Raw genomic sequence first — 26186 nt, 5'->3', positions numbered from 1 at the left:
TGGCATCTTTTAAAACAAGATGACCTCCTTAAAGAAATATTACCAATACAGCCTAAAATTGTTTTTAGAGGTGCACCAAATTTTAGATCAATTTTAACCAATAATTACACCAGAGAAGTAAAAGAAACACAATCTACTTTTTTAAACGGGATGACGGGTTTTTATAAGTGCAAACGCTGTGTTGTATGTAAGAGTACTAATCCCACTATCCAGTCCAAAATCACTAGTTTTAAATCAAATACAACCAATAAGAGTTATACTATTAAAGATTTTATTACATGTCATACCACCAATGTTATTTACCTATTGGAGTGCCCATGTGGCCTCCAATACGTTGGTATGACAACCAGATGCCTGAAAACAAGATTAGCAGAACACTGCCGCAATATAAAAAATGGATATGCTAATCATTCCGTATCAAAACATTTTGAAAAACATAATCGGGACCCTAAACTTCTTAATTGCATAGGTATAAAAAAATGCAAAGTTCCCTGGAGAGGGGGAAATCTTAAAAATATCTTAGGCAGAAACGAGATGGAATGGGTATTCAACCTACAGACCTTAGCCCCCAAAGGTTTAAATGCAGACTTTGATTTATTTAATTTTTTATAATTTTTATCAACTTCTAATTAATATGTGGTTTAATTCTCCTATTGTGGTCATTTGGGGGTTATCCTATGCATAGTTGTCACCTACGGCATTATGTTCTAGGATACCCCCAATATGACCACCAAGCAGAAAGATATTTTATCTTTATTGTGATATTTTTTATTTTATTTTTTATCTTGATACCCTTATACTTGTCTGTATATATATATGTTTTTACATATGGTTTTATATAAGCAAGTGTTGCCCTTTAAGACATTTTATATCTATCTTATTTCTTAAAATAGAATATTATGCTGCTAGTTCACTTTGCACTAATGTGATGAATACTATCCATGCTGCTATAGTATACATATCTAACATTAATATGATTATCACTATATATACTGTTTATGCCTGCCAATAACAAGTTAATTTCTATATGTTATTCTCTTACTAACTTTATATATGGCTACTTATTGCTATCCAGCACTTTAACATGCATACTAATTCTTTTGCTGATATTATATATGCCTATGCTAGCTATTTTTATTTAAAACCCATTTCGGCTTTTCTGACTACATCTCCCAAGCTCCTGAGCGCCGATCACAGGACTCCTGTGTCACACTGATCTTGTGTGATGCGGACCATGTGACGCGCGCAAGCACCGCCCAGGATGCTCATTGGATGTGGACTAGTGCGATCACGTGGCCCGCGCACTACATTTCCCACAACCCCGCGCGGGTCACGTGACGCGCTAGTGTATAAAAACAATCTAATATTATTCAAGCTATATAGCTTCGTTTTCCATTTTTCTTTTGCCTATTATGTCTGGTACACACCAGACTTTTAGAATATACCTATTCCTAACAGTATTATAAGTTTTATCTTTCATATGTATTATGCCTAACTGTGATTGGCTTATGTTAATTGATGCTATGTTTGGCGCCGTTTTTAAAGTAACAGTGCACCTATATATATTTTATTCTTGCCAGGTTTTAATGTTATTCCATTTTGATAAAACCTTAGTGGTGAAACGCGTTAATGGATTTTATTATATACTTTTAATAATAAATTACGTTTGGCTTTATCTCTGTGCCATTCATACTTTTATTATATATTTTTATCACTCCAATTTTATATTATCTTTTCCTGGCATTTTATATATCCTAAGGTGGGGATTATACCGCCCACGCAATATCTCAAGTGCAGTGTCATCTGCACTTTATACTGTGAGTATATTTATTTTGTTTTGTATATATACCACATCTTATCTTCGGAGAGCACTATCTGTTGTCTATATATTTTTCTCCCTTCTCCTGAGAATTGAACAGCACCAGACCCAAAGTGGATCAGAATTTCGTGATATCCTACGAGCAGGGATTATACTGCAGAACGCCTATTCCCCCTGAGCTGGTCATAGCTCATGCAAATGTGAGTTCATTACATTTTTATTCTTCATCTGCCACGTACCCCACAACCTGCACCATTGGTCCTTTTCCCTTTTATATTTTACATATCACGGGAGGATCTAAAGCATCATAAGAAGAGAGAACATCCTACCAGTGCAACATTGACATTTATCCTTCTTTTATTTTTATATTTATTTTTATATTTTTATTGGGACTTATTTTATTGTATTTTTAGGTCTCTTTTGGCGCAGCCTTTTTCTCCCTTTTCCTGTACATCCTTATACCAGAGGGTTAGAGGGTGACCCTCTGTAAGGTTGCTGCCTCCTTTGTATATTATTAGCGCTAACCTACTCCTCACTTTTTTCTTCTAATAAATAAGGTAGCAATATGCAATGTCAATCTGCCGTTGCTAAGGCCAGTAAAGTTTTGTCATGTATAAATAGGGGCATAAATTCTCGAGATGAAAATATAATTTTGCCTCTTTATAAATCGCTGGTAAGACCACACCCTGAATATGCTGTGCAATTTTGGGCACCTGTTCTAAAGAAAGATATCATGACACTAGAAAAAGTGCATAGACAAGCTACAAAATTGATAAAATGAATGGAGCATTTTAGTTATGAAGAAAGGTTAAAAAATGTAAATCTCTTTAGTTTGGAAAAACGGCATCTGAGAGGGGATATGATCAGGGCCAGATTAAGAGCCCAGAGGGCCTGGAGCTGACAATTATGATGGGCCTAATTGCAGAATCTTATCGACCAAAAACACTAAAACATACCTCACAAGCGTCATGTATCTGATGGAGATGGCGTTGGAGGGAAACTCAAAAGATGCAGCTATATGAAAACACATACTCTATGCTAATTTTTCTCTAATTTATGCTTTCATTTTCAAGTAAATGCAGAACCCCTAACAGCAGTGTCCAGTGAAGCAGGAAGTCAAAGGGAAGGGTAAAAGGGTGTGCCACTGACGCAAATCACGTGACCAGACCTGCCAAACGGGGTGAACATGCCCAAAAAGGGGGCATGTCTGTCCAAAGAATTGGAAGGCCAGCCTGGCATGAATGCTGTCCAACTAAGGGCATACTATGCAGGCAGCACCCAGAGCTTGACATAAATGCATCAAATGATGCGCCTACCCCACGCTTTCTAAGGACTGTCCCCTAGCACTCACATGTCCACTTGTCTCCTTATCATCTTACTAGCAGGCAGACGTTCCTGGTATATAGTCTGGGACAGAGTAAAGGTGTATATAGTGAGTGTAGAAGAAAGAGGACATGTCACAGTGTTAGAGAAACCAAAGTCTGCATTACCTAATTACCTAATTTTATTGTCAGTCAGTCCACACAAGTTTTGTTGCCATACATCCCTCTTTAACAAACTTAAAGGGACACTATATTCACCAGAACAACTACAGATTATTGTATTTGTTCTGGTAAGTAGAATCATTCCCTTTAGGCTTTTTGCAGTAAACAATGTCTTTTCAGAGAAAATAACTCCACTGGCCACTCCTTAGATGGCGGCTAGAGGTGCTTCCTGGGGCAGTACTGCCTAATGTGCAGCACTGCCATTCAGTGTCTCCACCCTCTGCATGCAGACACTGAACTTTCCTCATAGAAATGCATTGATTCAATTTATCTTTATGAGGAGATGCTGATTGGCCAGGGCTATGTTTGACTTGTGCTGGCTCTGCCCCTGATCTGCCTAGTTGACAGTCTCAGCCAATCCTACAGGGAAGCATTGCAATTTGCTCAGACCACCACTTCTGATGATGTCAGCAGACAGAGTCAGTTCAGAGGCAGAGCCAGCAGCTGCAGACTACAGAATACAAGTAAGATTTTACTATATTTAAGGAGGCAAGAAGGGGCCAGGGGGGTTAGATGGTGTTTTTTACATTATAGGGTCAGAAATACATGATTGTGTTCCTGACCCTATAGTGTTCCTTTAAGCAAGAGTATGTGAAGAGTAGTTAGGGTTTCCACCTTTCTTGGAAAAAAAATACCAGCCTTAATAATTTGTATAATTAATTAGTTATGCGTGACATCACATGATGTAAATCACAAGGAGTGAAATAAGAGAAAATTCTGTAAAATCACCAACAAACTACTCACAGTTTGATTCTGCTGTATAGAGGAATTGCTCCCAGTGTCTCCCTGTCTCCCAGTCTCGTAAGTCACCCAGTGTCTCAGTGTCCCTATGTATCACAGTGTCAGTGTCCCCATGTAGCCCAGTCCCCTAGTCTCCCAGTGTCTATGTCCCCATTTCTTCCGTTGTCCCCATGTCTCAGTGTGTCACTAGGATACTAGGGAACACAGTGAGACATGGGGACACAGAGACCTGGGGACACATGGGGCACATGTGAATACAGACATGGGGACAGAGACATGGGGACACAGAGACATGGGGACACAAACATTTGGGGGAATTAAGACACTAGGGACTCTGAGAGACATGGGAACACAGACAGTGGGAGACTAGGGGACACTTGGAGACTAGGGTATACTGAGACACTATGGACACTGGCTGGGAGACAGACACTTGGGGACACTAGGAGACATGCGGACACTTGTGACACCAGTGTCTGTGTCCCCATTTCTCCCGTTGTCCCCATGTCTCAGTGTGTCACTAGGATACTAGGGAACACAGTGAGACATGGGGACACAGTCACCTGGGGTCACAGAGACCTGGGGACACATGGGGCACATGTGAATACAGACATGGGGACAGAGACATGGGGACACAGAGACATGGGGACACAAACATTTGGGGGAATTAAGACACTAGGGACACTGAGAGACATGGGAACACAGACAGTGGGAGACTAGGGGACACTTGGAGACTAGGGTATACTGAGACACTATGGACACTGGCTGGGAGACAGACACTTGGGGACACTAGGAGACATGCGGACACTTGTGGACATAGACATGGGAGACATGGGGACACTGGAAGACATGTGGACACTGAGAGACATGGGGACACAGACACTGGGAGACTTGTGGACACTGGGAGACATGGGGACACTGAGGACACTGGCTGGGAGACATGGGGACAATGGGAGACATAGGGACTCTGAGTCAATAGGGACACAGAGATATGGGGACACAGACACTGGGAGACTAGGGGAAACTGAGAGCCGTGGGGACACTGGCTGGGGGACATGGGGACACTGTGTCCCTAGAATCTCCGTGTCCCAATGTCTCAGCTTCTCCCAATGTCCCTATGTCTCACACTGTCCCCATGTGTCTCAGCGTCCCCATGTCTCACAGTGCCCCCTAGTGTCTCAGTGTCACCATGTTTTCCAGTGTCCCCAAGTATCTCAGTGTCCCCAGGTCTCCCAGTGTCCCCTAGTGTGTGTCCCCATGTGTCCTCTAGTGTCTCAGTGTCCCCATGTCTTCCTGCAGCCTTTCACCCTATCCCTCACTTACCTGAGCTGTAGAACTGCTGTCTGGACTCTCTGTGCTGTGTAGCTGCTCCCCCACGGAGCAGTGAGTAGTGAGTAGTAGAGAGAAGCAGGTATATGCTGAAACTTCCTATCCCTGCCTCTCTCCACACACAGTGACCCCAGTGACCCCTACTGGCCGGTGCTGGTATTGCAGATTAATGTCTGTTTATACAAAGAAAATTACCTGCATTTGTATTGCCGTTATTACTGCAATACCGGCTGTGCCAGGCAGCCTCAAATACCGGCTGTGCCATTAAAATACCAGCAAGGAGGCAAACCGAAGAGTAGTGTGTAAAAAAAAAAAAAAAGTAAAAAAAAAAAAACATTTTTTTTTTTTTTTTTTTTAAATGGGCCTATTCCATGGGCCTGGGCCTGGAGCTGCAGCTCCATCAGCCCCTATGTTAATCCGGCCCTGGATATGATAACATTATACAAATATATTCGGGGCCAGTACAAACCATTATCTGGGAATCTATTAATAAACAGGGCTATACATAGGACACAAGGTCACACATTTAGGCTGGAAGAAAGGAGATTTCATCTAAGGCAAAGAAAAGGTTTTTATACAGTAAGAGCAATAAGGATATGGAATTCTTTGCCTGAAGAGGTGGTTTTGTCAGAGTCATTACAGATGTTTAAACTGCAATTGGATAAATACTTGCAAAAACATAACATACAGGGATATAATTTCTAATTAGTGGGGTAACAGCTGCTTGATCCAAGGAGACATCTGACTGCTATTTTGGGGTCAAGAAGGATTTTTTTCCTAGTTTGTTGCAAAATTGGAAGCGCTTCAGACTGGGTTTTTTGCCTTCTTTTGGATCAACAGCAAAAGCATATGTGAAGAAGGCTGAACTTGATGGACGCAAGTCTCTTTTCAGCTATGTAACTATGAATCATAAACCACGATAGGGCAGGGAGCTAAGGGAAAGGTGAGTATAAATACCTATTAGTTTAAACGTGAGTGTGTGGGGAATGTGGAATGACATCGGCCAATGGGAGACCTTTTTTATTTTTTGCTCCCACTGTCCCTTTAAAAGTGCGCCCGCTACGCGCAGCGAGCTCCCAGTGCCAGGCGAGTCATGTGGCCGCTTCTCGCGGTCAGTTCACGCCTCCACGTCTGACGAGCCGCACACGGCTCGTGCAGTTGCAGGACCGTGTGCGGCGGGGAAAGAGGACCTTGCCTGGCCCCTGGAGAGGGTAAGTAGCGCTACAGGGGGACTGGCATAAACTGAAAAATGCTGTTTTGGGAAATGCAACAAATGTATTCACAGTCACAGATAATATAGCTAAATTTGGTAGAAGTTGGTCATGAATCATGTTAAAATATCTCAAACTGTCTTCTATTGCATATGGTTTATCATGGTGAAAGCAATTTGCTATTTTGCCCCCCAAAATGTTCTTTTACAATTGCACATATGAATTTTCAAGTTTGTATGTCTCTCATTTGACTGTATAACCTCCCAAATAAACGAATACAGGTTCCTGATGCACTGTGGGAGAGACACTGAACAAAAATTTGGTCCTAAGGAACACTCCAAGCGCCATAAATACTAACGCTTACTGTACTGGCTTTGGTGCCAGGCTTGACAATTTACCTGAGATCTGCTAAATGCCCACTACAGCCTCCTTTTTAGATAGACGTTTTAGAAATAAGCCAAGTCTGGCCAATGCAGGGCTGCACTCAGTTGACGCACTCAGCCAATGAGCCGGCCCTGCACTGAATGGCCATGCTCAGAGGAGCTAACAGTTGAAGAGGCCAAGGCAAGCGCCCAATGGACCCCATGTGAGTTATCAAGCCGCCGATGTATAGTTTGAGCATTTAAACAATGGTGCTATGGTACTCCTGGTATAATAATCACCACAGCGGTATGTAGTATTTATGATCCTTGGAGTGTTCGCTTATACTTCATTAGCCCACATTGAAAAAAGAATGCTGTGTGCAAATAAAATAATTTAATAACAATTTAAAGGGACACTAGAGTCACCATTACCACTACAGCCTAATGTAGTGGTTGTGGGAAATATGACCTCTCCCTGCAGCGTTAGCAGTGTAAACACAGATTTATTTTTTGAGAAAAAAAAACTGTCTGTACACTACTGCCCGTTTCCCACTTATGGTGCATAATACAATGTCTATTTACCATTCTTAGATACTCACTGTCATAGTAATAGTTACATAGCTGAAATGAGACTTGCGTCCATCAAGTTCAGCCTTCCTCACATGTTTTTGCTGTTGATCCAAAAGAAGGCAAAAAACCCAGTCTTAAGTGCTTTCAATTTTGCAACACACAAAAAAAAGGAAAAAATTCCTTCTTGACCCCAAAATGGCAGTCAGATATCTCCTTGGATCAAGCAGCTGTTATCCCACTAATTAGAAATTAAATCCCTGTATGTTATGTTTTTGCAAGTATTTATCCAATTTCTTTTTAAACATCTGTATTGACTCTGATAAAACCACCTCTTCAGGCAGAGAATTCCACATCCTTATAGTTCTTACTGTAAAAAACGAAACAAAAAAACCTTTTCTTTGCCTTAGATTAAATCTCCTTTCTTCCAGCCTAAATGCGTGATCTTGTGTCCTATGCATAACTCTGTTTATGAACAGATTTCCAGATAATGGTTTGTACTTGCCCCGAATATATTTGTATAATGTTATCATATCCCCTCTGAGGTGCCGTTTTTCCAAACTCAAAAGATTAAATTTTTTTAAACCTTTCTTTAGAACTAAAATGCCCCATTCCTTTGATCAATTTTGTAGCTCGTCTCTGCACTTTTTATAGTGCCATGATATCCTTTTTTAGAACTGGTGCCCAAAATTTGCACAGCATATTCAAGGTGTGGTCTTCCCAGCGATTTACAAAGAGGCAAAATTATATTTTCATCCTGAGAATTTATGCCCCTATTTATACATGACAAAACCTTACTGGCTTTAGCAACTGCAGATTGACATTGTATATTGCTGCCCAATTTGTTGTCTATAACAATTCCCAAATCCTTCTCGTGTGTTATTAAAGGGATACTACCCTTAACCCTGCACGTGTAATTATTGCAGTTTTAGAACACGAAAAGTGTTTTAAGCATCGCTGGACGTCCTCACGCTATGTGAGGACCTCCAGTGTCGCCAAAATCCCCATAGGAAATCATTGAATAATGCTTTCCTATGCGGAGGTCTAATGCGCGTGCGCAGCCATTGTCGCATATGCGCATTAGGTATTCCTCGCTGATGTCAGCGCCGTCAGGGAGAGTAGGCGAGGATCATCGGCGCTGGACTCCGGTAAGTCACTAAATGGGGTTTTAACCCCTTCAGCAACTTGGGATGGGGGATGGGAGGGAGAGGCGCACTACAGGGTCATGCAGTGCTAGGAAAACTAATCTGTTTTCCAGGCACTGGAGAATCCCTTTAAGGATGAGTTCTAATATTCTGTTCAAAAGTATTGCAACACCAAGTTTACAGTGTAATCTCTATTATAGACTACGCACTCACCAACTGTTTAGCAAACTAAGGTGTACAGCAATATATACATAATGTCCCAATTTGAACCAACAACTACAATTTCCTTAGAGTTCTCATTTTGAAGTCTATATTTCTGAGCCACGGACATAGATCACACTGTGGCGGGATTGTCTAAACTGTGAATTGCCTTGTTTCTTTTGCGTGTGCATGTGCCTATTAGAATGTGTGTTCCCCCTCTTTTCTATTCCTTTTTCTATAATTTTGCCTGCAAATTCCGCACTACACATTTTTGACCTTCCGCATGGAAGTCCATGCCGACCAATGGGAGAGGGAGCGCCCATTCAAACTGGGTTCGCGCCAATCTCCTGGTTGGCTGGCGTGGACAAAACGCGGATTGGTCGCCGCATGGAGCGAGCGACCAATCCAAGTATGAGCGCTCATTCAAACAGGGTTTCACACCCTTCCATCTGATTTGGCGCGCAAGGCCCTTATCCTCCTCAAGCACGGTTTGGTGCAGCCGTGTTTCGCGCCCTCTCTTAGGATTGGGCGACGAAACTCCTTCCTAATGCTAATTGTCGCGATTTGGTTCGCACCAGTTCGGCTGATTGGTCGTTGCTTGAAATTTGAACTCACCGGACTAAACCAAGCAACACCATGGAACTGATTCCGGGGATGTACAGAGCCTTGAGCCCCAGACTTTTGACGCTGATATCTCTGGCTCTGTACAGTCGATCTCCCCACTTTTTGCAGGGGTCCCAGGGCTACCTCCCCCCCATATAAAATGTAACCCTGTACCCCCTCCCCGTCCAGGGGCTCCAAGCCCCTGTATGTGAAGTGTATTCATGCGTGTCCCTGTGTCCTGTTAGTAATCTCCCAGAGCAGGAGATGGTTATCAGTTCCCCAGCCCCCTCCTGTATGGGTGTCTGTGTGCTTGATGGAGACCCCCTGCGAGGGGTCTGTGCATAAAAAGCTGTGTGCCCAATAAACATTGTCAAACGTTGTATCCTGGTACTGTGTCCCGTCCTGTTACTGGGGAAATGGGTCTGACCTACTCTAACCGAAGGGGATAACCAGCCAGGTTACCCAGGTCCCGCTACAACTGGTGGCAAGCGGCAGAATCCCATGTCTGCGCTCATGGAGGATGAGCAGGCGTGCAGTGAGGCAACTAGCCCGCAGCCAGGGGCAGGAGAAGAGGAGGAATTACACAAGGAGGTGGAATGGCGCCTGGCATATTACAGAAAGCCACCCTCAGAGGAGATCATCAGCAGGACCCTTTCGGGGGTGCAAGCCTATTTCCTGGCCAAGAGGAGTAGGGTGACCCCCACCAGCCCAGATGGGGGAAGTATGGAAGTAAAGGCGCTGGGTAGCACAATCGCCCTCCGGCCCGCAAGTTACCGTACAATGCCTTCAAAGACTTTAAGGAAGCAGAAGAAGGCATCGAGGACTGTCTACAAGATTTTGAGCGCCAGTGCCTATTACAAGCAGTCAACCTCACCGACTGGGTCACCACCCTGGCTAGCAAATTAGGGTGGGGAAGGCAGCGGAAGCCTAACGGGCTATACCAGAATACCAGATCCAGAACTACCCCTCCAACAAGCATATCCTCCTGGCCAGGTATGCTTTCACCCCCGAGCAATATCGGCGAAAGTTCAGGGAAACCAAGAAAGGGGAGGACGACTCCCATGCAGAGTGGGCATGCCGCATCACGAGGGCCACCCAGAACTGGCTCAATTCCAACAGGCCCAGTCCCCTCTTTTCTATGATTTTGCTTGCAAATCCTGAACTACAGCTTTTTGACCTTCCACATGGAAGTCCATGCCGACCAATGGGAGAGGGAGCGCCCAATCAAACTGGGCCCTCTCGTCCCTGGGTGCTCATTGGCGGGAATAAGTTTTGAGCCTTTCAGCTGACTGGCGACATCGGGTTTCGCGCCCTCTCTTCGGAATGGGCGGCAAAACTCCTTCCTTTCCCAAAAGCGGATTTTCGCGATTTGGTTCGCGCCAGTTCGGCTGATTGGTCGTTGCTTGGTTTAGGCGAGAAGCAACATCATGGAACCGATTCCGGGGATGTACAGAGCCTTGAGCCCCAGACTTCCGACGCTCTGTACATCCTTTCACCCCACGTTTTGCAGGGGTCCATTTGGGACCCAGGGCTATCCCCCTACATAGAATGTAACCCTGTACCCCCTCCCCTTCCAGGGGCGTCAAGCCCCAATGTTCACCCCCCTGTATGTGAAGTGTACTCATGAATGTTCCTGGGGGTGTGTGTGTGTGTGTTATGCACAGACCCCCACCCCCTCTGCGGGGGTCTGTGCATAAAAAGCTGTGTGCCCAATAAACATTGTCAAACATATCCTGGAACTGTGTCCCGTCCTGTTACTGGGGAAATGGGTCTGACCTATTCTAACCGAAGGGGATAACCAGCCAGGATACCCAGGTCGCGCTACACACACTAATTCCGGGCAGCACTGTAAAGCCCTTACCACAACACACTTTTTACTTTGGCGATTATTCATTGTAATGAGCCTCTTGGGATCTTTCGTCAATGAAAGTACAATCTTTGTGTGAAAAATGCAAAAAAATAAATATGAGCCACTAACTGGCCAGGGTTTGTGACCAAGTGGCTACTACAAAAGACTGAACATACCCCATTTAAAATACTCTGGGTTGTCTACTTTTGCAATTTGTATGCCATGCTGCGGTTAATTTTCATTCCTGGACTGCCATACAGTTCCAAAGGCAGCATAGGCCCGGAAAACCAATCAAATTTCAATGTATAAAAATGAAAAAGGGGAAAGCCCTATATTTGACCCTCTAACTCTCTAGAACTCCGTAAAACCTGTATATGGTGGGTACTTGTGAGACATCGTGGAATACAAATGTGTAAGTTATTGCAGTATAAACTAACAGTATTATGACATTAACAGTTACAATGCCACGCAGAACTTGAAAAATAACATTTAATTTTTACATTTTATTCATATTAAATTAGGTTTCATATATGAATATTTGATGTGAAATGAACACCCTGTTTCTCCTGAACAGAATGCTATATAATAAATGTGGGTGCACTTAATATGAAAGCAGTGAGTTATGGTTGAACAGACATATAGCGGAAATTCAAGGTTTTGTGTACGTTTAGTTTAGAACATGTACAATTGACTCCGTCCTTAATGAGTTAAGAGGTTAAGGAGGACCGACAATCTAAATAGTGTATTTAACAGTATAGTGTCATGAATACATGTTGGTATTTCTGACCCTATAGTGTTCCTTTAAAGAATCTTACTATTGGCATTCCTCCTGAAAAATACTGCTGAATATGTTGGCATTTTATAAATACAGGAAATCTAACTTTACTTTCAAAGTCCAAACTGATGTGTCTAACAACAAGGGTGTGACTTTAGTTTAAATGAACACTTTTGGCTAATAAATGTATTTTTATGCATATGAATAACATTAACAAAAACACAAACAAAAAAAATTAAAAGAAGACTTTCCTGTTTCTCATGTGTTAGCAGGAGATGGTGAACCTACCCTTGACTGAAAAACAAACTCTGGTTTGTGCTAAGCAGTGTCCAATCATAATCTTTCCATAGAGAAGCATTTGATATTCTAGCTTTCAGCTTAACAACCAGTCCAATGCTTCTTAGTGGTTGTCACCAAGCAGGTACCGGGAGAGGATTAAGATGTGTACATGTTAGCCACACAAACAGCACAGGCGACCTATATTAGCAGGAGTGCTTACAGTGTAGTGCCCCTGAGTGTAAAGGCATTGCAAGCTGATAGCAAACAAAGTTGCACAAAATCTACAGCTGCTGAAGGTGGAGGTATTTTCCAAGAAGAAACACTGAACATAGAGTCCTTGTACTATAACATCTTCTGCTTTGGTTAAAGTATCCCTTTATGAATGAATCTCAATGCTAATAATAACCACACATTAATTACTGTTATATATGTTATTTTAGCATTTCAAATGAGAATTAAAGGGTTTGTGAAACCACAGCAAGATATACATTTGGAGGAATAACAGCTGCAAAATAAGATAAGGACATTGGCTATTATACATACCTAATGTTAGACTTTATCTAAATAGAAGTCTGTGCAGCTATGCTTAAAAAGGCGCAACTTTTAAAATTTTGTTTACAATGAGTAAGTAGATAAATTTAAAAGTGAAGTTAAATGCCAAAAGATCAGTCTGTGCATGTGCTTCAAATACAGACTTAGAATGTGAGAAAGAGAGAGAGAGAAAATGAACACAAACATGCCAAAGAAAATGATTTAGCATTAGTAAAGAAAAACATTCAGCAACAAGCATAGCAGGATCAGTACTAAATGCATTAAACAGATGACAGAAAAAAAATGCAACATAAATTGGTCTGCAGGAAGAATATGCAACATACTACACTTTTAATGATGACAATTAAAAACACCTAATTAAAAAGTTCATAAGCACGATATAAAATGCGCAGACACAAAAAGCATTTTTCACAAATTTATTAACATTTGACATTTCACAATAAATTACATTTTAAGATTGTTATGAACCTTTTGCCCTGACTTGTTTGTCAATGATATATGCGATTGTACACTCATATGAAAGGGGGGGGGGGGGGGGGGGGGGGAGAGGGGAGGCATATTTAAAAAAAATAAAAAAATGTTTGTGAATTACATATAAAGTGAAATTGCGTCTCATGTTAAATGGTGGTCTGAGGTTTGTGTAGGGCATGTTTTTATCCCTTCTAATGAGGTGGTGCTGTTTAGCAGTGCATTCCACCAAACTTAATTTTTAGATCATAGATATCTCGTAGGTGGTCATTTAACAGTTTCCACAAACCTTGGAGGTAAGTCCTTGATAAGAGTTCATGCGTCAGCACAGAAAATACTATCCCAGACTGGAAAAAAATATTCATGCAAACTTTACACAGAGCCACTCACCCAAACACTATTCTTTCCATACTAATGTCACAGCCCAGATCCTGATACTTACAATCTTATGCAGCACGAGTCTTCTGTTAAAAAAAAGCGACATTCTATTTTCTATACAAAACAGGTTGTCCAACCTTTAAGCGAAACACACCAGTGCAAAATGCAATCATCCTGCTGCATATGAAAGGAGAAACCATCTTACCCTTAAGTATTAATAAATAGCCAGTTATCTATACACGCACTCACCTCATCACACAGTAGCTGATATAACTATTCTGAGGGAGCATATAATTGCCACTGGAATGTGCAACTTTATCCCCTTTTCTAACTGCGATGTACTCTGTAAATTACCCAGGAAGGGTAGTTACCATTTACCTACATTTAATCAGGCTTGTGGTATTTACAATAAGACCGTATTCTTATTATCTGAATTTCACACTTCTATGGTCCAACCAGAAATAATGATATGTAAGCCCTTTTGTTTTACATCAAAAGCAGTAATACAGTCCCCTATACAGGTAAGAGAGCCAAAATATATATTGATACAATGTGAAGAACGTGATAAAACACAGATAATCAAGTAGCAAGTTGGTGAGGCCACCTATGGTTGTCTTGCTCTTCTGCATATCAAATTTGAGACATTATCAAACTATTGAGCTAGTCATGTGATTAAAAATACAGAGTAGTCAACTCTCCATTACAAGCTGCCACAAAGACCCCCAATCCTCCCACCCTGTGATGTGGTGGATGTCACGTTTCCCATGTATAGTCTCTGAAAGCAATCTGAATAAGTCGCAGTTCCAATTGGAATGCATCTGGACGTTCCTGGGGGTTGACAGAGAGCATCTGGTGCAGCAACTGCTTCATACGTCGATTCATGGACTTTTTCTTGATGGGAAGAAGAAGTTCCATTTTGGGGTTTTCAAGTAGAGCTTGTCCTACAGGCACCACCTGGGTTCCACGTTGCACATAACCACCCAACAGTCTTTTCTTAGTGTGAGTGTCTGTAATTGTAACTCTCTCCAGCATAGCCCACAAAATAACGCCAAGTGCAAAGATGTCTGCTTTAGCAGTGTAGTGCCCTTCCCAGACCTCAGGAGCCATGTAAAAATCCGTGCCACAGGCAGTAGACAAAAAGCTCTTGTTGACACTTGCTGGCTCCTCTGGGTTCAGACCAGAGCTGGAACATACTTTACTAAGACCAAAGTCAGCTACTTTAAGAGTAGGTTCATCTATTCCATCACGGGACTTGCATACAAGAATATTGTCAGGTTTGAGGTCACGGTGAATGATCTGGTTTTTGTGCAGGAATGCAAGTGCGCTGCTCAGCTGCAACATGAAACTGGTGTTGGTGCGGCGGCTTGGCCTTCTGGTCAGGATATACTCATTCATGTCTCCTCCATCACAGAAATCCATCACGAACCACAGACAGTAGGTGCTGCGTGGATCAAAGGCAATCTCACCCTTTAGAGATGTCTCTACCAACTTCAGGGGAAGAAGAAGACACAGAATTGAGGAGTAAAGATGAGTGAGTGCAAACTACTAACCCCGGCCCTCACACAATTAGTTCAACAGACGAGAGGATTATATGTGCTAATGTAGGAAAATAATCCAGGGGTCAACAAATCAGCACATATAAGGTTTAGCAACATTCTTTTGCTTTTTGCTTAAACTGAACTTAAAGGACCACTTTAGTGCCAGGAAAACAAACTTGTTTTCCTGGCACTATAGTGTTAATAGGTCCCCCCCCACCCTCATGGCCCCCTCCCGCCGGGCTCTAGGGGGAGGAAGGGGTTAAAGGCTTACCATTCTCCAGCGCTGGGCTCCCTCGGCGCTGGGGACTCTCCTCCCTCCTCCGTCGAATGCGCATTGCCGGCAAGAGCCACGGGCGCATTCAGTCAGTCCATAGGAAAGCATTCTCAATGCTTTCCTATGGACGCTGGTGTCTTCTTACTGTGAAAAATCACATTGAGAAGCGCCTCTAGCGGCTGTCAATGAGACAGCCACTAGAGGCTGGATTAACCCTTATGTAAACATAGCAGTGCCTATAGTGGTCCTTTAAGAATAGTTGTCTAGTTCAAATATGCAGTACTTTTTAAAGGAACAGATGTCATTCAGCGCTCACAGGTTGTGCAACTCTGCTAAAATAAAGCATCACTGCATTTAGCTTCATTAAAAAAAAAAAAAAAAGCTTTTCTGATAATACATTACACTTCCTATCTTCCCTGACTGTCCTTCACTGCCGTTTCATAACAAAAAACCCATGCACAACATGGATGCATATATTTTGGTTTAAGTTTGCTAAAGTGCATAAAAATACAACAAAACCAACGTTGCTTTTACAATGTATATTGGTGTAGCAGAAAAAAAAATTTCAACAGGTAAACAAAGCAAAACCTGACACTGTAAACGAACGTTGTGTCACACTTTATAAAGAAGGTTATCATAGATACAAAAATGTAAAAACTATCATAAAAAAAAACCAAAAAAACAATTGAGATAAAATTATCTGACAGAACATATCTGTACAAAACAATTTAGAATTTACAACACATCTTTGATAATAGCTCACCAAAAACATTTATTTTTAGACTACTATTGTGGCTCCATATAACTTTCCTTAAAGCGGCACTGTCATACCGAACTTACCTTTCCCGAATCGATTCCTCTTCTCTCCCTGTCTGCTCTAGTTTTCTTTAAAACATAAGACAAACCAGGGACTATTTTGTCTTATGTAGGTTTCCTAAGCCTGACCAGCTATGACCAGCGGAGGAGCAAAGTGTGCTTCCTTTCCTGTGATCAGAGAAATTTCCCACAATTCTCACCTTACCTCTGATCTTGCGATGCCTCTTTTCACTATTATCGAACGTCCTGTCATTTTAGACAGAACGCCAACGGAACTACCGAATTTCGTTCCAACAGAACGCGAACAGTTTCTCCATTCGTGTTAGGACGCAGTTCGGGACTTTGTTCGGATCGGGATTTCATTCGAACGAATTAAATTCCGATCCGTGGCTGCATCTTGCAGCCGCTTAGTAGATAACTCTTAATTCCCACGGTATTAGGGACCTATCTACCAAAAGGCTGAAAGACCTTAATTGGTCTTTCAGCCAAATTAACTAAGTAAAGATTACTTAGTATTAGTAAATTCTGCTCACTGTTGTAAAAAACATATATAAAAAAAAAATCCCTAGTTTCCCCCTCCCGAGCCGTGAGTGAGGGCTATTAAGCTGAAGGGAAAACTAGCGTGTGTGTCCCCCACCCGGCCTCCACGAGCGGCGGGTGGAGGCCCTGAATCGGGGGGAGGGGAGGACCTGAATGAAATTTTCCCACGGTGTGTAATTTGACTCATAATACTCAGATTGGTTGATTGAAAGCAACCAGAGTGTTGTTAAGAGTCAAATTACACAGCGTGGGAAAATTCAAAAGATCTTTCCCATGCGGTGTAAAATTACTCAGAGCACTCTGATTGGTTGGATTCCAAGCCAACCAGAGTGCTGTGACAGGTAAATGTAGACACTTACCCGTCAGTCTCTTCATTTACCTGTGAGAGCACTCTGATTGGTTGCCTTGGAATCAACCAGAGTGCTCAAAGTCAAATTGCAGGGGGTGGTTAGGCTTTATAAGCCTTTCCCCGCCCTGCGGAGCTCAGTCTGAGCGGTGCCCTTGCTGGGTGAAGATGGATTTTTTTTGCGCTCAGGTTTTTTATTTTATTTTCAAAGTTCAAGGGGTATTATGAATTTTTATTTGGCCTTTTTTTGTGGCAGAGAAAATAAAGGTTTTAGAAAAAAAAGACAGCAAATGCTTAGTTTTTTATTTTTAGGTATTTCATTTTATATTTTGGTTGGGGGGGCGACTAGTGGACCTCCAACTATACATTGGGGAGGACAATAGGTCCTCCCATTGTTATTTAAAGCCCACACCTGCCACTCATGGGTGGGGGCCGGGGTGGAGGACAATAAGTCTACCCCCCATTTTCATTTAGGGCCCCCACCCACAGCTCATGAGTGGGGGCCGGGGGAGAGGACAATAGGTCCACCCCCCATTTTTATTTATGACTCATTTAGTTGCATAGCCCTAACTCGCAGGGCACGGGGGCACATACTAGTTAATAGATGCCCCACCATGTGGCCATTTGTTAGGGGGGGGGGGCGGGGGCTTTTTTTTTTTTTTTTTTAAACAGTGATGACATGCCCCATTCTCGTGGCATAGCAAGTAGGGGCATTCGGGAGATTTTAATGCTATTATGGGGGTCATATTGACTCCATAGAGTGAGGGAGGACATGGGGGCTTAGTAAGTGGCTTATATTTTTTTACATTATTACAAGGAGGGAGCTGTGCTCCCTCCTTATAATAAACCAAACGAACAAAGAGGTCTTCGTTCATTAGTTTGAAATTTCTATTCATTTATTCGTCTTTCTGAAGAATGGATGGAATTCCCATTCGAATCCTCAAGTGTTTAACTGGGCATGCATGGGAATTTCACAGCGCTATCTAGTGTGGGCAGATGACGTATCCCACAGGGGTTTCATCTACCCACACAAAGGGACCTAGGTCCGAGCACGAAATAAAGATGAGAAAATAGGTAATATAGGGCTAAGGGGCATTTGGGGGTGACAATTAGATGTAGTGCAATCGGGAAAGGGGATATAAAAAAATAAATAAAAAATTGCCATGACAGTGCCGCTTTAAGCAGCCCTAGATCTGTGTCTGCTGAAGATGCTCTACAGGTTTTCCCCTTTCAATTGTCCCCGTTGCCTCACCGGCAGGTAAAGTGCTGAACTGGACCCATGTAACATTCGTTGAACTGTGCCATCCCTTTGCAGCACGCATTCCTCTAGATGGATCACATTTGGATGCTGGCTTTGAATACTACTTAAAGCCCAAAATTCACGCAATGCCAGTTCCACATTCTCTGGCGCCTGACAACGTATTTTCTTCACTGCCACTCTTTGAAAGGTCCTGCGTACCAGAGCCTCATATACCACCCCGTAACTGCCACGGCCCACCTCCCGGATCAAGTCATACTTGGGCTGGCTGCTGACCATCTTCAGGTTCACTGTGGACAAATATAAGACTAGAATAAGATTTATGCATAAATGCTTGTTTTGTTAATAAACACAAATGGAAAAAATATCAACAAGCAATTTAAGATTTTCCTAATCTTGACGTCAGAAAATATAGATTTTATTTAAGACAGGAGGTGAATATTATGCATGGACTTTCTTTACTTAACTCCAGCAGCAAAAACATTTTTTTTAATAAAGTGAATAAGAGACAAAAAAAAACAGAGTAACCTAAATGGAACACTCGGTAGCCAATCAGCCTCTGGCATAGTCTATAATAGTGAATTATCCCCAATATTATTCTTCTTTCAAGCTGAGAATCTAGAAATAATATCTAGTAAACTCCAAGGATAAGAAAGACAAAACTCCAAACAGGATTAAAGCTGAAACAAAGAACGGGGTGGGTTAATGGGAGGGAAACTACTCGCCTCTTGTCTTTAACCCCTTCAGGACGCAAGACGGTTCAGGACCGTCATCGGCATTTTTCCCTTGCCGACCGACGACGGTCCTGAACCGTCCTAAATTTAAAATGTACTTACCCGATCGCCGTCGTTCCCGGTGTGGGGAGACTGCCTGCAGCCCAGACAGACTCCCCATGGCGGTTTAGGACCCCTGGGGCCATGTGATCGCCCAACAGGGCGACCACATGGTCACAATAGGTGTCCTAGTGTCTGCCTGCAGGGGGACCGTCTGTGCTGACAGGCAGTCTCCCTGCAACTGTAAAATAAAAAAAAAAAATAAAGTTATAGTTAATAACAAAAAAAATATTATTATATATGTGTGTATATATATATATGATATATAGACATACATTATACCTATATAATATGTGTCTATATATCATATATATATATAATGTCATGCTAAGTGTATTATTATATTAATATGTACATATATTAATATAAAAATACACTTATAATTAATTTACACACGTATATATATATATAATAAATATAATAACTATATATATATTGTATATATATATATTATTATAAAATACGAATAATAAATAATTTAAATTAAATTTAAAAAATTAAAAATAATAATAAAAATTAAAAAAAATATATATCTATACGAAATGTTATTCTAACTGTATTTTGATAATATATATATATATATATATATATATATATATATCAAAATACACTTAGAATGAAATTGTATATATAGCTATGTATATATAAATAAATAAAAAGAATACGAACTATTCATATGTCCATATACAAAATTACATAAATAATTATATAAATATACACGTAGACTTCAAATATATAAATATGCACATATATTTAAATTCTACGTGCGTATTTATGTAATATTTTTACATAATTAAGTTATTTTATTGATTGCAATTTAAGGGACCTGCCTGCCAACCCAGGCCGAAAGTCCAGAGAATTTAATTTGCTAGCACTGTATTTTACCCTGTAACGTTCTACGACACCGTACATGGGTGTTTTACTCTGGAGACTTTGCTGAACACAAATATTAGTGATTCAAAACAGTAAAACATATCACAGCGATGATATTGTCAGTGAAAGTGACTTTTTTTTGCATTTTTCACACATAAACAGCACGTTTACTGATGATATAATTGTTGTGATACATTTTCCAGTTTTGAAACACTAATATTTGTGTTCAGCAAAGTCTCTTGAGTATAACAGTACCCCCCATGTACAGGTTTTATAGCGTTTTTGAAAGTTACAGGGTCAAATATTTTTACATTGAAAATGGCCAGGTTGGTTACGTTGCCTTTGAGAGCGTATGGTAGCCCAGGAATGAGAATTACCCCCATGATGGCATACCATTTGCGAAAAAAGACAACCCAAGGTATTGCAAATGGGGTATGTCCAGTCTTTTTTAGTAACCACTTAGTCACAAACACTGGCCAAAATTAGCGTTCAATTTAGTTTTTTACTTTTTTCACACACAAACAAATATGAACGCTAACTTTGGCCAGTGTTTGCGACTAAGTGGCTACTAAAAAAGTCTGGACATGCCCCATATTGAATACCCTGGGTTGTCTACTTTAAAAAAAATATGTACATGTGGGGTGTTATTTAGCAATTTATGACAGATAATAGTGTTACAATGTCACTATTGATACATTTTAAAAATGTATGTTTTGAAACCGCAATATCCTACTTGTACTTATAGCCCTATAACATGCAAAAAAATAGTAAAAAGCATGTAAACACTGGGTATTTTTAAACTCAGGACAAAATTTTGAATCTATTTAGCAGTTTTTTTCCCCCATTCGCTTTTGTAGATGAATAAAAGATTTTTCACATAAAAGTCAAAAAAACATGTATTTTTTTCAATTTTTCATCATATTTTTTCATTTTTTAAAAATTAAATTACATGAGATTATATAAATAATGGTATGTAAAGAAAGCCCCTTTTGTCCTGAAAAAAACAATATATAATTTGTATAGGAACAGTAAATGAGAGAGCGGAAAATTACAGCTAAACACAAACACCACAAAAGTGTAAAAAGATGCCTGGTCGCAAATGTACAACATTGCAAAAAAAGTCCAGTCCTTAAGGGGTTAAAGGACCACTATATTGCCAGGAAAACACACGTTTTCCTGGCACTATAGTGCCCTGAGGGTGCCCCCACCCTCAGGGTCCCCCTCCCGCCCGGCTCTGGAAAGGGAAAAAGGGGTAAAACTTACCTTTTTCCAGCGCTGGGCGGGGAGATCTCTGCCTCCGATCCTCCTCCGTTCCGCCCTGTCGGCTGAATGCGCACGCGCGGCAAGAGCTGTGCGCGCATTCAGCCGGTCGCATAGGAAAGCATTTACAATGCTTTCCTATGGACGCTTGCGTGCTCTCACTGTGATTTTCACAGTGAGAATCACGCAAGCGCCTCTAGCGGCTGTCAGTGAGACAGCCACTATAGGATTTGGGGGAAGGCTTAACCAATTTATAAACATAGCAGTTTCTCTGAAACTGCTATGTTTATAAAAAAAAAATGGGTTAACCCTAGCTGGACCTGGCACCCAGACCACTTCATTAAGCTGAAGTGGTCTGGGTGCCTAGAGTGGTCCTTTAAAAAAAAAAAAAAAAAAAATCTATATTTTCTGATGTCAATACTAGGAAAATCTTAAATTAATTAAATGTTAAATTTTTTTTATTAAATAAAATGTTAAAAGCTGAATGATCATAGAAATATATATCAAATACATTGTTAAGCTATTACAACATTATTCTTGAAACATGCATGCTAGGTCTAAAATAAAACTGTTTAAATGTAGATTCTGAAGATCAATCTGCAGTTTTTAACAGGTCTGATAAAGAGCCTCCTGCTTGAAACACTTTAGTAGTCATAGCTCTTCTTTAAGAGTGAGCTCCAGACACTGAAATATCAATACCTGCCATAGACATAGTTTGTCTTACCCATCTGGCTAAAGATGTAGAGGAGACAGGCAGAAAAGGTTTACGAAAAGAGATTCGCAATTGAGAGAAATTAGAATTACTTACAGATGAGGTTTTAATATTTATATTTGAAGACAATCGACAACACATAGAAGAGGATGGTCAGAAAAGGAGGATAGAACACAGAGCAGAGATTAGTTTGGTACGTCTAACAATAGAAAAATTAACACCATCAGAAGCATATTGTCTATTATTTAAGTCTAAAGCCTTAACGTCAAACTCTTTTAAATGAAATGGGGTAATCTTAAACAAAAGCAATTTTAGGGATGAGTCATTGTCACCTCACAATTCTATTAACCAACTACCAGAGTAACATCCCAAGTAGAATGATATTTGAGGCATGGAGGACGCTTAAATCTGATACCCTTCATAAGTCTGCAGACTAAGCGATATTTGCCCATAGGGAAAAATTAAATAGTGATTTGCTTAGATTGCGGATCGATAGACATTAATAAGCCTTGCCTGAGTCAAACGAGGCTGACAATTTTTTGAATGTTTGCTAAATCTGAATGTACAGGATCCACAGCACGTTCCATGCGACAATTAAGCCAAATCTTCCAGGCTGATATGTAATTTACACGGGTACCTGGTGCCCATTCGAATGACCCGAGATGAGAGAGGCTATTAAAGGTAGTTGGCCTAATAGTACTAGAGGGTGAAGATTTCCCTGCGGATCGCAAAGAGCATCCGGACGCATTTGTATGAGTCGTGGGTAGTCTATTAGCATGCTGAAAAGCTGAGGGAACTATGGTTGTGATGGCCAGATAGGGGTTATTACCACTAGGGTTGATTTCTGAGACCATGCTTTCAGAAGTATCTGGGATATCATCACAAATGAGGAAATTGCATAATTGGCTTAGTCTTTCTAGCACTGGAGGAATGCATCCTGATTTGCAGCCTCTGGATCCAGAAATGTTTCTAATTGGCAATGATCGTCGTGATGCAAAGAGGTCGTATTGAAAAACGGAACACACAGGGAATGTAGTCGTTGGGATCCAACATCCAATCACTGTAATCCACTAAGAAACGGGAATTCCAATCTGCTACTGTATTGGAAAGGCCAGGAAGATATTTTGCTTGTAAAACTATGTTTCGATCGAAGCAAAAGTGGCAAAAATCTTTGGCAATGTCTGCCAGTTGCTTGGATTTTGTACCTCCTAAGCGATATACGTATTGGACTGCTGATATGTTGTCCATCTTGAGAGGAATAAAACAGTGAGATTTTTGTTTCGCAAAGCTGCGTAGAGCGAACAATCCTGCCATGACTTCCATGCAGTCTATATGCATACTCGTCTCTTCTAGAGACCATTTGCCTCTTGTGGAACTACATCCCCAGTCTACTCGACTTCTATAATCAGATCTGGGAATTAAGTGAAAATGGCTTTTCCGTTCCAAATTTGAACGTGATCTAACGTCCAGAATAGTTCTGTTCTTGTCTCTGGAGTCAAAGAGATCTCGTCTGAATAAAGGAGACCATTGCGTAGATGCTCCCTTTTTAATATTTGAAGAGCCCGATAATGAAGGGGGGGGGGGGGGGGTTCTACAAATCCTTGCCAGAGATTTGATAGAAATGAATTCCTTGTGCAGAACTGACCAGATCTCTTTCCGAATAGTTTTCAATTTCTGCGATGGAAGACAGAGTGGCTAAATTGGAATTCACTAGAAATCCCAAAAATTCTCTCTCCTGAGAGGAAGTCAAAATCGATTTTTCGTAATTTATTACAAAGCCAAGGCTTGTTAACAGATTCAATGTCCATTGAGAATGTAGGTGAAGAGTTTGCACACTCTGTGACATAATCAAGATGTCGTCTAGATAGATTATCATTCTCACTCCCCTGCTTTGAAGCAGGGATACTACTTGTTTGAGCAATTTGGTTAAACACCAAAGGTGCAGAGGATAATCCAAATGGCAATGAGTTGAATTTCCTTTTCTTCCCTTCCCATATGAATTGTAAATAATTCTGACATGAATGGTGAATAGGTACGCATCCATCAAATCTATTTTGATCAACCAGTCGTTGAGTTATCAATAGTTTTTTGAGATAATAAATTCCCTCCATTGAAATGGTGGTTATCTGACAACATTTTTAAATAATTTTAAATTTATGACTGGTCTGTGACCAGAATCTCTCTTTTTTTTTTTATTTTTACCAAGAATGAATTGCTTATGAAGCCTGGACTGCTCATGGGCACCTGCATGATGGCATTTTTTTTTTTTTTTTTAGCATAAATGTAATATTTCTTGATGGACCAGGGCTTGGTCTTGGATCAAAAATGTTATCGGGAAAGGTATTTTTCTTTGAACTGGATATAAAATCTATTTTGTTGTTTTTAATCTGACTCCAAAAGTGAGTCTGCCCCCTAGCACTTCTAAGGAAGAAAGGGGAAATAGTCGTACTTACCGGATGAAGATCTGAAGCGAGACATTCTCCGATGACCTCTTGATCTCCAAGGTCTGCCACGTAGTGGGAAGAATGGATTTGTTTGTTGGGTGTCATATGAGGGCCTGGTGGGCTGAAATGTGTTCCTTGGAACCCGTCTATGTTGAAAGGAGCGACTGGAAGAGCGGTTCCTTACTCTTCCAGCCCTTCCAAAAACCTAAGGGTTGAATACATTCCTCAGAGATGACTGAGCCTTACCAAGGGAGCTACATAAATTGACATTTATTAATAATTTTAATACACCCTGTTCCAAATTATTATGCAAATTCTATTTAAGTGTCACAAAGATTAAATATTTAGTTTTTCCAGTTTAACTCATGGATGGCATTGTGTCTCAGGGCTCTTTTGATCACTGAAAACAATCTCGGTCACCTGTGATAATTAGATTGCCAGGTGAGCCTAATTTAAGGAAAAAACTACTAAAGGAGGGTGTTCCACATTATTAGGCAGAGCACCATTTTCATGCAATATGGGGAAGAAAAAGGTCTCTCTGCTGCCGAAAAGAGTGAAATAGTTCAATGCCTTGGACGAGGTATGAAAACATTAGATATTTCACGAAAACGTAAGCGTGATCATCGCACTATTAAGAGATTAGTGGCTGATTCAGAGCACAGATGGGTTTGTGCAGATAAAGGCACATTGAGGAAGATTTCTGCCAGCTCCATGCATCGGATCAAGAGCGCAGCTGCTAAAATACCATTACATAGCAGCAAACAGATATTTGAAGATGCTGGTGCCTCTGGAGTCCCACGAACATCAAGGTGTAGAGTCTTGCAACTGTGCATAAACCTTCTATATGGCCACCACTAACCAATGCTCACAAGTAGAAACGGCTGCATTGGGCAGAAAAATACATGAAGACTAATTTTCAAATAGTCCTGTTCACTGATGAGGGCCGTGCAACCCTTGATGGTCCAGATGGATGGAGTAGTGGATGATTGGTGGACGGCCACCCTGTTCCAACATGGCTGCGACATGAGCAAGGCGGTTGTGGAGTCATGTTTTGGGCCGGAATCATGGGAAGGGAGCTGGTTGGCCCCTTTAGGGAACCGAAGGTGTAAAGATGACCTCTACAAAGTATGTGGAGTTTCTGACTGATCACTTTCTTCCCTGGTACAGAAGTAAGAACTATGCTTTCTGTAATAAAATCCTCTTCATGCATAACAATGCACCATCTCATTCTGCAAAGAATACCTCTGCATCAATGGCTGCTTTGGAGATAAATGGAGAGAAAGTCATGGTGTGGCCTCCATCCTCCCCAGACCTCAATCCTATTGAGAACCTTTGAGCATCCTCAAGCAAAAGATCTATGAGGCTATTCTGACATCTTGCAAACAAATTCAAGCAGAAACGGTCCAAAAACTCACAAATTCAATGGATACAAGACTTGTGAAGCTGCAAACAAATAATGGGTCCTATGTTAA

At 41.1% G+C, this 26186-nt stretch overlaps 1 protein-coding gene across 4 annotated transcripts in view; it reads right to left on the bottom strand.

Annotated features, from left to right (window-relative positions):
* Positions 1–13528: 13528 nt before the first annotated feature.
* PDIK1L (PDLIM1 interacting kinase 1 like) overlaps positions 13529–26186 on the bottom strand; it is a 20426-nt gene continuing 7768 nt past the window's right edge. For 3 of the 4 annotated variants that reach the window (XM_063453223.1, XM_063453221.1, XM_063453222.1), the window contains 2 exons: positions 18587–18882; positions 13529–15308 (listed from right to left, as the gene is read on the bottom strand). In XM_063453223.1, the coding sequence (XP_063309293.1) occupies positions 14574–15308; positions 18587–18871 (1020 nt within the window). In that variant the 5' untranslated portion in view covers positions 18872–18882 and the 3' untranslated portion in view covers positions 13529–14573. The remainder of the gene's footprint in view (positions 15309–18586; positions 18883–26186) is intronic. The other variant, XM_063453224.1, reaches the window with a different exon arrangement.

Source organism: Pelobates fuscus, chromosome 1 (assembly GCF_036172605.1).
Source record: "Pelobates fuscus isolate aPelFus1 chromosome 1, aPelFus1.pri, whole genome shotgun sequence".
In the NCBI taxonomy this organism is placed as follows: Eukaryota; Metazoa; Chordata; class Amphibia; order Anura; family Pelobatidae; genus Pelobates; species Pelobates fuscus.
The sequence above is the reverse complement of the archived record's forward strand: the minus strand, read 5'-3'. Positions and strand labels throughout refer to the sequence as shown.